Source organism: Astatotilapia calliptera, chromosome 17 (assembly GCF_964374335.1).
Source record: "Astatotilapia calliptera chromosome 17, fAstCal68.1, whole genome shotgun sequence".
Classification (NCBI taxonomy): Eukaryota; Metazoa; Chordata; class Actinopteri; order Cichliformes; family Cichlidae; genus Astatotilapia; species Astatotilapia calliptera.
In genome coordinates, this window is record NC_137438.1 from 7,738,613 (window position 1) to 7,751,338 (window position 12,726).

The window sequence follows — 12,726 nt, forward strand, 5'->3', positions numbered from 1 at the left end:
ACCAAAAAAAGATAATGCAAATCTTGCTGGATTAAGGCTTAAATAATAGGAGTTAGTCTCCAGTTCTGATTTTGTACCCACTATCTTGTGATGGCATCACATTTGCCACAACAATTTTCAACATGTTGTTCACATTCTCAGCCATGAATAGCCTACTCAGTATTCATTATTTCTTTATTAGATAAAGGATTGGCTCATGGCTGTGCTCAGACTGAGTCTTTATTTGATGTCAGCTACACACTTAAAATTTCATGGCTACATCTTGTGCTGTTGGACAAACCCACGTTCAGCTGCTTTCATGGTAGTTTTATCTACAGCTGGTGATGCAAGGGGCACATTTTACTCTGATGGCACTCTAAGGGAATCTGAAAAACAATAGCCAGTATGCTTTAGAGGAAAGGCAAAAAAAGGGCATCTGGACTTTAAACTTGGAACCAACAGGAAATGCAGAGATCCATAAGGAAAGTTGTGTGTATGAGCTGTGTATGGGAATGCATTTATCCAGTCTATTTAAGGTGTTTCCAACAAGAACAACATGACAGTATGGCAGAACTGGCCTCAAGAAGCAAATACGTTATAAGTAAGGATTATTTCATGAATCAAAATCAATCAGTGCCTCCCACCTAGCCAATTTAGAATCAACATTTTTCTTCAAAGTAAAATCATTTCATTACCTTTGACATAACTATGTGAAATTTTACCTTAAAAATGTGAATATTTTCTGAGTTACAATCCCTCAAAGTACATATTGGATGGTTTTGTGCTTTTTAATTTACAGTTTAAAGTACGGGAGATGATTCTGAAGAAACCACATTTAAGCCTTGTTAAAAATCGCAATAGAATCACCTTTTCAACCACTCCAAGTGACACAATGCGAAGCTAAAATCTTTTTGTTTATCAAAAATGTTTTTTAATAACCAACTCTGAGCATTAATCTCATGGGCTATATTATAGTTTCAGTGACAAAACTAGGCAAATTTAATGTCTATCACATAGAGTAGCAGAAACAAGCATTGGCACACTGGACGTTTTATTTACTTTCTGGCAATCCACTGGTGAAAACTTCAGAAGGTGCCTTTTGGGAAAAACTTCCCATGGGTCACATCACCGTGTGGGATACTTGGCTGGTCAAAATATGCTGTTGAATCTGAAAGCTCTCATTCCAATTCTCCTTTTGGCACTAGGCTCATCTTATAGCCATGATTTCCTTAAAGCTTTAGGTGATCCTGAAAAGATGGTCCAGAATCTTTGGAATGAGGATGCAGAAGATCACCTTGATCACAGATGCTTCTTATGAGAGGTCTTGTTAAGCTGCTGACAGTTTTCTTGTGGGAACCATGGCACGTCTCTTTGCGTTGCCTAACTAAACTTTAGAGAACAACATCCAGTTGGTGTGACACTCGTACTGACCTACTGGCTCATTACTCAGATCATGCATTAATCCAGATTTATTTTTAAATTTACAATAAAACTCATTAAGATACCAAAACTACCACTATTGCACTTCTCTAAATAATACTGAGACTTTACAAAAATACACTTTTAATTTAACCGCGGTGCATAGCTGGAGGTGTCATCTGTAGTCTCGGCACTTTGAATTTATTAGATGTGGGCTATTTCTGGCTCAGATAATAAGCCATAATCATTCCTCACAAAGCTGAGACGAAGAAAAATCAGTGAAATTAAATCCATTGCATCAGCCTGGCCAGTCATAGAATTTCAGTGCATTTGCAATCGTTTAAACTAGGTTGTCGATATGTCTACATGAGTTTTTCTCTGAATTGGACAACTCCACGCTATGCTGCTGAAAATATAGCTTTGGTATAATTTAATCCTTCTTGTTTCCAGAAATATAAATGTATATAAATATATATATAAAAAATATATCGCAAAAGCAATCGTGTTTCGTCCTTTTGGAAAAGTTCGTTCGATACTTTTAAGACGCAAGGACAGAATCAGAGTAGAAGATGCAAAAGGTCATTCGTGTTTGCGAAACACTTACAGAATAACCTAAAAAATGGCCTTGCATTGTGTTTCTGTTGTGTGTGCGTATGTAAGTCAGTAACGCCTTTTATCTGTCCGCACATACGCACAGGCTGCTGCCTTGAGACAAAAGGGTCACACAGTTAACCATTGTTGGTGTGATGATGGACAGCAAGCTGAAGGCACAATGCACAACACAGTGATCTGTGGGGGCTGGCATAGACCAGCACCACTTTCTTTCAATACACACACACACACTGAGAAAAATAAAATAGCATGGACCCTGCTGGATTTTGACAACACACAGAAATCCTCTGACTTTTACTTACATAAGTTTGCCTTTTGACCTGCAGTGGCCTATACAGTAGAAATGACTGGCTGTGAACCCATGCATGACAGCCAGAAGAGGTGAACAGAGCGAACTGGGAGGCAGTTCTGATACTGAGGAGAGAGGACTGTGTGGGAGGAGAGGATTCAGAGCTTTTCTGTCAAGCTAAACAGAAGAAAGAATACAAAAACTGGACAAATTGTTTCTCTGCTATACACTGGATTTGAAAGACATTCAGACCGCTCTTCTGCTTGGTATCGTGTTGTTAAATTCATCTTAAAAGGATAAAGTGGTCATTCTTGTCCACAAGTTTACACTGCAGTAAAAACACGTTTTTTTCCACTGAAGAATAAAACAAAAAAAAAAATCCAAATTCTGATTTACTAAAATATTCAGACCTTGTACTGTGGCCCTCCTAACTTTGTTCAGGTGCATCCTGTTTGCTTAAGACTTTCCCCACATTGCATTTGAATGGAGTTCTCGTTTGATTCCAAAACTAGGCTTCATTTTGAACACAGTATTGCTGAAACGCCAAACAACATCTGTGGGTGAGACGTGAAGATGCATATGGCGGCCCTTCAAATTCTACTCACAATTCTTCTAGCTTAACGCTATGCATTAGCATGTTGCATACATTTATTCCAATGACTACTTAGCTGTCTGTGGTCTAACTAGATAACAATTATCCCTAACCCCAGGCAACCAAAACATGCCAGAAAACAAAAGAACACTTTTTAATCAGAGTACAGCATCGAGTCAGTTAAACCTCTGAGATATTGACCTGGTCAATTAAGTAGCAGAGAGGGTTTTTAATTAGTTTCAGCTGCTTTGGTGTTGATGAAATTAACAACAGGAGGGGCAACAGTGAGACAATCCCCAAATACAAATGGTTTTAGGGGTGGAGGCCACTAATTGTTTTTTTTCCCACTAATTTGGCATTTGGCTAGGGTCTGCGGTAATACTACTGGTAACACAAGGCAATACCAGGGCCCTACAGTGATGCCACAGGTGGTCTAGCTCCTCCAGCATGTTCCATTGCCAGAAGGTTTGCTGTTTCTCCCAGCACAGTCTTAAGAGTATGGAGGAGATTCCAGGAGACGGGCAATTACTCTAGGAGAGCTGGAATGGACTTAACTCATCAGCAGGACTGATATCTGGTCTTTTGTGCAAGGAGGAACAGGACGAGCACTGCCAGAGCTACCAAATGACCTCCAGCAGGTCACAAGTTGTGAATGTCTCTGATCAAACAATCAGACGCAGACTTCATGAGAGTGGCTTTGAGGGGCTGACGTCTGCTAGTTGGCCCTGTGCTCAGTGCCCGGCACCGTGGAGTCCGATTGTCATATGCTGGTGCAGTAGGTCCTGAGTTTCTCCTGGTGCACAACATAGCCTGGCCTCATGGGGCAGTATGTTTGCAGGCACTTCCTGGAAAATGAAAAAACTGATACCAATGACTGGTCCCCACCCTTTGCCTGACCTGAATCCAATAGAACACCTCTAGGACTTTGTTTCCATCCATCCAGTGCCACTAGGTTGCATCCCAGACTGTCCAGGAGCTCAGTGGTGCCCCAGTCGAGACCTGGGAAGATAGCTCTCAGGGCACCAACCATCATCTCATTAGGGGCATCCTCTGGTATTGTCAGAGCTCTACAAAGGGACCTCATGAGTGTCGTTATGAGTTGCTGAAATTAAATTTTGGAAAAATGGACTAGCCTACCGTGTAATTTTTTCACTTTGATTTTCAGGGTGTCTTTGAATTTAGCCCTCTGTAGGCTGATTATTGTCATTTCCATCAAACAATGTTGCATCATTTGAAACAGTACCCAGTCCATATCAGTATAGATATCCAGCATGTTTTTTTCCTACTGAAATCTCATGTATATTCAAAATGCTCCTTTAATTTTTTTGGTCCGTGTAGCAAACTGACATGAGAATGGCATCAATTACCTCATCTAACGTCCCGCAAGAATTTATTAGCATATTTCACAAAATGTCAGACTAATCATTTAAAAGAATTGCACCTTAATGTAGCGCCTTTATGCCGTTAACTCAGAATAATAATGGAGCACTAATCTGAGATCTGTTCACTAATGTGACAGATTGTTGATCTACATTTCAGAGCTGGCAAACATTATTTCACCCACAAATATTAAAATTTGCTTGACCAATGTAGTAAGGAACTATGTGCAAAAATTACAACCAAACAAACAAAACACTGATATCCCATAACAAGATACAAAATGTTTTATTTCCAAATATATCCCTTTGTTCCCTATGGACAAATTGTCCTTGATAAATTAATCAAAACACATAACACAGATCTATTAAAATCATCACTGGGGTCTCAAACAGGTCTCCACATGAAAAAAGAAAAGGACTGATTGTAATAGTATGTTTTTGTTTTAACAGCAAACATGGTAAAAATGACTCAGGACTCTTCTGTGTTGTTAGCAATGCAGCTGAACTGATGTGGTGAAAAGCGTGCACAGTAGAGGGAGTCGAGAAGAATCCTGGGGGAAAGAATTCTTCATCATTTTGTCAATATTCTCACATTCTGCACACAAACTCTCTTCAGGTTAATTTTACCTTTGTACCCCCTTCTGTTTTCCTTTAAAGTCTCCTTTCCACATGGCAGTGATTAGTGATTACAGTATAAACAACAGATATAAGGATAAAAAAAAGAAACCCCCAAACCCCCCCCACCTTTTTCATTCCTTCAGTATGTGCTCAGAGCTGGAAGCTGATTTTGAGCACAAGGACAAGGTTACAGGCCCCATGAGAGTGTGTCGACGGTGTCGCGTTACACTGCCGATGCCTCTGACAATATTGTGCCTTATTAATCATTGATCTGGTTGCTGGTGTTAATTTCAGTGCACTGGAGTTCACAGTGCTAGGGCTGATGAGACGCAGGCATTTTTGGGGGCAATGCCTGCGTCTATTTATAAATAGATGTTTTTATATTTGGTATGGTTCTATTATATCTTAATGTTCTATTATATCTTAACACAGAGGTTCTAGAAAAAAAACATGCTCCGAGAGGACAAAAATCAACCACTGAATATGAAGGACGGGTCATAGGAGTGATTGAGAAAGACGAATGTTAAAGATGCTGACTGGTTTTGTGTTGAAGCTAAGATCCTGCCTGGAACCACATGTAACTTGAGTACTTGGCATTTTTCAATATAGAGAAAAATCACCAGTCTGCAACATTATGGCCCTTAAAGAAATAACAAGTGGTGATAAACAATCACAGCTGCTGTACACTGGGACTACATAATCAGTCAGATTACATAGTACTCAGCAGAAAGCCACTGGACAAGCTGAGCAGCCCAAATTGACCATGTTTCGAAAACTACAATAACATGTTTTTTCCCTTTCTGAAGAAAACTAGAAAAAAATGAGTCCAGAAACTTCACTCTAAATGAGCCCTCCATGTTCATTTAGAGTGAGGCTCAGTTTATTATTTACGCTTTACTGAAGACCGGAGGAATCTGAAATAGAAATTACAGGTCAGAGGTGTTGCACCACACTTTCCCGTCTGAGTCAAGTTAGTTTTAGAGGAAGGGATGACGTCCTGTTGCCATTCAGTGTAAGGGGAAGGAAAAAAAAATTGTCCTCCTGCACTTGTCCTCTGCTGTCCGCTGCAGAGAGAAATCTGGAGAAATGGAGGCGAGACGAAGACAGACAGAGAAAGAAAATATCCATTCGTCTAGCAGCGTCTGTGCCCTTTAGTTCGTCCGGAGCTGGTAATCTGCCAAGAGACGTAACAGCAGAGCATTAACGTGCAGCTTGCTTCCCCTCAGTGCTCTTGCACATCACTACCACTTTATAATGGTGCCATTAAATCTCAAAACAAGGTGTACAGAATAATTACGATGCACGTGTGCACCCCCGGAGGTGTCACAAAAAAGATGAAACAGAAGTATGCGAACATCCCATTTGCATATGTTATGCGCTTTTGTTTTGACTCTTTTGAACTTGAACTTAAGGTAAATATCAGTGGCACAGAATACAGAGTGTGTGTTAACTGAACCATGCTCATATATATATATTAAATAAAAAAAACAACAAAAAATCCTGACAACACAGCCTTTGAATAGTTTCCCAGAGTTTGGCACATAATACTTACAAGACGGTGAGTTAAATATCAACAACTCAGTGAAAGAGGTGAGTTTAGGGTGTTTCCAGGGGTCAGGGTGAGCACAGATATGTTGGTAATAGCAGCAAGAAAAAAGGGGGATTAAATATCTGCTTAACTAAAAGTAGATGGTTCATTTACAAAGTAAGAGTGGAGAAAGTAAGACAGGCAGGACCTGAGGAGGGAAGAGGGATATATTGGGTAAAGGATGTTGAAGATGGAGCTGCCCTGAAGGAGGAAGAGGAAGACCACAGAGAAGATTCTCTATGGATGTAGTGAAGGAGGACATGCAGAGGGTTGGTGTGACAGAGGAGGATGCTAGACAGAGGGTGAGACGGGGGCAGATGTGGTTCCACTGAAATAAAGCAGTCCTTTATGATATCAAGAACCGGATCCAGTGACAACCTGGATCAGTGATGTGTCATGTTAAACATCCAGCTAATGTGCATCATCACCTGATCAGTCAGATATTAGTGGTCATCACTTTGACTTACTGCTGTACAGTACAAGCAAATGCCTGTTCATCAATCATTAATGAGCCACTAGCTACAGTACACAGCATCAGGGTATTATTTAATCAGTGTGAGAGTGTCTGCCTGTAGTGTCGAGTGAAATGTGATCGCGCCCGTCTCCCTCTGTGTGCTGCTGATGTTAACAGTAAGAGAAAGGGAATAGCCATCTCTCCAAGTCACCCAAATTTCGTCCCCTTTCCTTCTCTAACTTGTTCTCGTCTTTTCTCCTTTCGATCCCTCTCGCTTTCTCTCCTTTGCTTCTCTGCTGATGTTACAGCAAGGTGATCGTAACCTTGGCATTTGCCAAGTTGCCACCCTGGGAGCCTCCTGGCACCCTGTGGTATCATTCAACCTCTGCATCCCCTGACTCATCCCTGACAAAGCCAGGTAATGGATATGATTGATGTAATGCAGTCAGGTTCATTCCTGGGGCAGATAGCAGGTATGAAACTTGAAGATTTCTGGCGGTTGTCCAGCAGAGGTACTGGACTCCCATCTCCATATCATTACCATTTGCGTCCCCACTGAAACCCGTGAGCCTGTGTGGAGGACTTTGCTGCAGTCTCATCAATACACTGCAGCTTTAAACTGACCTGTTCAAATGACATGTGTGTGTTTGGGGCGAAGGTGTTGCTTTTTATTTCAACATGCTTTGCAGGTAACATCTCAGGTTAATGGGATGAAACAAGCTCAAAGCTGACAAACACTTCTTGGTCCTTGTCGCCCTTGTTGTCAGCAGCTGACGGATGTGGGTTCATTCCCAGGGCAGCAACTGAATCTCAAGATCCCAGGTGCTAACGTTGCTGCAGAAATTCGGCTGTTTCTGTTCAAAGTTGGACATTAAACATGCTACCTAAGCCTCGAAGAAGCCAGAAGGTTTCTATCCTTGGCAACCTGCATTTTGTCACTCTAAGCCCCTGATGACATGGCTCGTGGTGATAGAGCCAGGTAATAGATATGATAGATGCTATCCAGCTGGGTTCATTCGAGGGACACACACTGAATACTGATGCAGGAAGACCGGTTGTGACTCTGATCTCTCTTGGGAATTTACTCCTCTGTCTTTCTAGGAACACCAACTTGGAATCCAAAAAAAGTTCAAAATATGCACCGTGTAGTCTTCCGACACTTGATGTTAATTGTCATGTTTTATGTGATGGTTTTTTCAAATTAGCTAATCTGTGGATGAGATGAGACACACAGTCCTGATGAAGCAAACTGTGTTTTTTCTTTTTTCCTCTAGCTTATAATGACCTTAAAAAAACGCTTTTCAGTTATCTTTATCTGAAACCTTAACCACCTGAGGTCCATGTTGTCACAGGTCTGCTACCCCCAACTATCTTAATGCTATTATTTGGACAAAGCTAAGAATGAGTATTTTTGAAAATTGTGAATATGTTTTAAATTAGAATAATTATTCTTGCTTCCCTGATTGCCTAGACTTTTGAGAACAATTTCCTAAAAACAAAAATGATTCTCGATATGATGACTACTTTGACTACATTATTACTTAATGAGAGAAATGCAATTTTAAATCCAAGGGCTTTCAAACCACAGATGCAGACATTTGCAGCTCTGTCGTACATGAAAGTTTCATCCTTCAAAAAGTATTTGTAAAATTCTCTTAAACTTCATCAACCGTGCTGCCAAATCAGAGCAGCAGCATTTCCAGTTAAAAAGTGGTCCTAAGTGGCCAATCTGCAGTGTTTGTGTTTGTTTTTAAGGGTGAGTTGTAATGAATTCCACTTCCCTGCGTTATTTTCTCACCTCCACTTTGCGTGATGTAGCGCACCCATGGCAACGCCTGGTAACCACTCTTCTCTATGATCTTTAGGTAGCGCACCTGGGGGAACATTGACATTTTAACTACAGTTATTTCACTCATTCAAACACATTATGAACCCTCATTTTCTTTAGTGGTTTGACATTACAGTTTACTATAAACAGACTGTGCGCTCAGGTAGCTTTCTGTCAGTTCATTTACAGCAGATATAAATGCCTTCTATCTAGCGAAAACCACAGATCTCCACATTTTGATTGTTTTTTCTTCTCACTAACTGAAGAAATAAAAGACATTCTGAAGAACTAAAAAATGTCTCATTTTTAATGGGTTGTAACAAAAGAGAGAAGGTAAAATTGAAACATGTGAACTCTAATGTAGTCAGGTAGAGCTCATTTATAAATGACCTAAATATCAAAGACATTGGAATGTGAAGGTAGTTTTGCTCTATGGTTTAAATTCAACAAGGAGTGAATTGAGACAAAGTGTGTAAGGAGATCGTTGCCATAAACTTAAAAGATGACTTAATAAGTTATCCATTTAATCCAGTAATAATTTTTACTTTACAGAATGCAGCTGTACAAGGAGGCAGTGAAGGCAAACGGTGCGTTGTCATCTCCTACCTGAATCCCAGACACAGTGAAATAGGGTATCTCAAAATTAACTGTGATTGGTCTCTTTGCCTCGAGCTCGTCACTCTCCACGCTGGGCAGCCCAAAGTGTGCTCGCATCACGTACTCCTTACCCCCCTAGACACCCAAACAGAAAAGAGAAAAGGCCACAGAGCTGTTATTGGGTCTGTTAGGTAAACTCTTAAATTTAGGATGATGCCATTTATAAAGCTCATGTCTCAAGGGGGCGTCCCATTCCAGTTAATACACACAGCCACACGAGGCAACTACCTTATCATATCAAGGTGAATCAGATATAGTTTTTTTTTAGGATTTAGCATATACTATATTAAACACATGCAAGTTTGTTCTCTGGCTCGACTTTCTTGAAGCCTCCTATTCACTTGGTTTATAATATAAACCACATAATATAATATATTTACTGCTGACTTTAACCTGGGTGTTCCTGTTACACCCAAAGTCGACTAGGATTGGTTCCAGCTCCAGCCACCTGAGGACCTTTTTAAATAATAAGCAGCTCAAGCTAACGGTTGGATGGATTGATTTTAGAGTGATGAAGCGACAACTGGAGCATTCTTGTTCATTTGTTAAAAAATAAGAAAAACAAAAAACAAAAACTAATCTATTCTGCTTCACTAGTACTGTGCAAGTGAATTTCTTTTTTTCTGTACAAGTAGCCTGGCAACAAAGGAAAAAAAACAACACAAGTGTCATTACAATTTTGAAACGCTGTTGTATGTGACATCACCTTTGTCCGCCTGAACCCTGCCCACATCGAACCGAAGAGAAGAGCTCAGGCAGAAGCCCAAACACAGAAACACTCTGCTTTAAAATAACTATTCTAACTGTGGCGGAAAATTGTGCATTCATGCAGCAACCCATCTGTCACAGGAAGAAGCTGATTAAGCATAATAATCATTTGGTAATGTCGTTTCTAAACTTCAATAAACCGACAAACCGAAATAACTGCAAACAAAAAAAAAAAGCCTCATTGTTGAACTGATTATGAAACATTTTTTCTTGTCATTATACGGTTGCTATGGGAAACCTTATCAGCTCTGCCCTCGCTTAAGGCTGATAAGAAATATCCAATAAATGATAAATATGTCAAAGATACATATATTCATGCTTATAAAATAGCTGAAGGCAAATCGACTTATAAATGCTGCATAAACATTTCTGGTGTTTATAAAAACAGAGTCAGACGTAGCTGGGTGGAGCTCACAGCTGGTTGACTGTGGATGAGCGCTCTCTATAACCGCTTTCTGTTTGTTTCCTCAATCTAAACCTCGAGACTGGAGAGAATACGTCCTTTTACAGGGTACAAAGGTTGCGAGTGATGGAAAAATCCTCTGCACAGTCACACGCAAGTTAGTCAACTATACTTTACAGCTGCAATTGCTAACCCTCCCTGACATATTAGATGTGTAATGAATTACAAAAGGGGATATCAAGACTTGACAGATAAAAGAACCTCAGCTTCAAGCCAGTTAAATTTCCTTTGAGGAGCCTACAGAGCAGAAACTGACACAAACTGAAAACAAAGTGGAAAATAGGGGAGATAAGATGTGATTGTGCCTGGTTTTGTATGCTGGGAGGTTGGCGATAAAGTGATAAATGGCTGCTGTCTAATATTTGTCACAACACATCTTCATTTCTGACAGATATTCTGTTTTCAGGATTATGTAGAAGTGCATCAAGCTGCTGCTGCTCTGCTTTCAAAGCATCACTTGGGAAAAGGGGAGCTTAAAAACCTCCATATATATATATATATATATATATATCCACTATATATATATATATATATATATATATATATATATCCACTATATATATATATATATATATCCACTATATATATATATATATATATCCACTATATATATATATATATATATCCACTATATATATATATATATATATATATCCACTATATATATATATATATATATCCACTATATATATATATATATATATCCACTATATATATATATATATATATCCACTATATATATATATATATATATATATATATATATCCACTATATATATATATATATATATATATATATATATATATATATATATATATATATATATATATATATATATCCACTATATATATCCACTATATATATCCACTATATATATCCACTATATATATATATATATATATATATATATATATATATATATATATATATATATATATATATATATATATATATATATATATATATATATATATATATATATATATATATATATATAGTGGATCCATAGTTGGTCCTGAGCCACTACATTTAAAGCAAAAGCAGAATTTGCGCCATCTGCTGTACGTTTTGAAAAATGGACACATGTGTCTAACATAGATCAGAGTATATGAATTATAGTATAAACAGGAAGCACTCTCAGAACACAAACCTCGGTCATGGCAGCTCACTCTCTGGGCAGTATTTACTTTTAAGGGACTAATATTTGATTTTGTATGAATAAAAGAATAAATGGAAAACACTTTTCCAAAACAGCTAAAGAATGTCTGTCGTTTTCAGTCTATTTGATTTAATCTATTATTTATTGCTGCTTGTTGAGAAGCGCTATGCCTGTGAGTGTCTGTGAGAAAATATCAGTAATGACAACATGATATATTTTGTTTACAGGCCACACTAACAGGGAAAGATTTGATGTTCCACTGCACCACATTCTTCTCAGGCACCCACTTGGCGCTGCCTGTGCTGGTCTTGAACTTGGGTGAGTCAGCATCACTGGGCACCGGCACCAGAATGGACACGTTGTTGGCAGTGGAGCGGCTCTTAAACTGACTTTTAGCCTGCAGATGATGTCAGAGAACAGAGTTCAAGCGTCATTAAAGATCTTTATAACAAAAAGCACATGCACAAATTCAAATAAGACCTTGCAATTATGCAACAGTGTTGTTACTTTGCATCACCACACTGCGAACAAACAGATGGCAAACAGCAATCCATTGAATGTGTCATAAATTATAGATCAGCTTTAGTGAAGGCACTAATGCACTTTAAACCCAGATCAGCATATGGTGCATTTTGCTCTATGTGTGTGCATTCATATATTTGTGTGTCATTCATCGTTACCTTAACCTTGATCTCCACGCGGCTGTGAGAGAACTTCTCAATCACACTCTCAATCCATATGAGAGGCTTCACCTGTCAGAGATCCAGAGGTCGGCGAGGGATTCAGAGAGTGGACACAAGGTCAGAAATGCACCGAGCGCACAATCGAGTGCATCGCTGCACACATCATAACAAGACAAACAGTGCTGTGGCTGTGCTTGCAGAAGGCTGTAAATAACATTCACACATCCAGTCACTTTA

The 12,726-nt window shown here is 39.1% G+C and overlaps 1 protein-coding gene across 1 annotated transcript in view; it reads right to left on the minus strand.

Moving 5' to 3' along the window:
- Nucleotides 1-5,726: 5,726 nt before the first annotated feature.
- The window catches only part of ap1m3 (adaptor related protein complex 1 subunit mu 3), a 31,481-nt gene continuing 24,481 nt past the window's right edge, over nucleotides 5,727-12,726 (minus strand). The window contains exons 8-12 of the mRNA XM_026146474.2: nucleotides 12,487-12,558; nucleotides 12,045-12,203; nucleotides 9,365-9,490; nucleotides 8,729-8,804; nucleotides 5,727-6,062 (exon numbers count right to left, since the gene is read on the minus strand). Of these exons, the coding sequence (XP_026002259.1) occupies nucleotides 6,040-6,062; nucleotides 8,729-8,804; nucleotides 9,365-9,490; nucleotides 12,045-12,203; nucleotides 12,487-12,558 (456 nt within the window). The 3' untranslated portion in view covers nucleotides 5,727-6,039. The remainder of the gene's footprint in view (nucleotides 6,063-8,728; nucleotides 8,805-9,364; nucleotides 9,491-12,044; nucleotides 12,204-12,486; nucleotides 12,559-12,726) is intronic.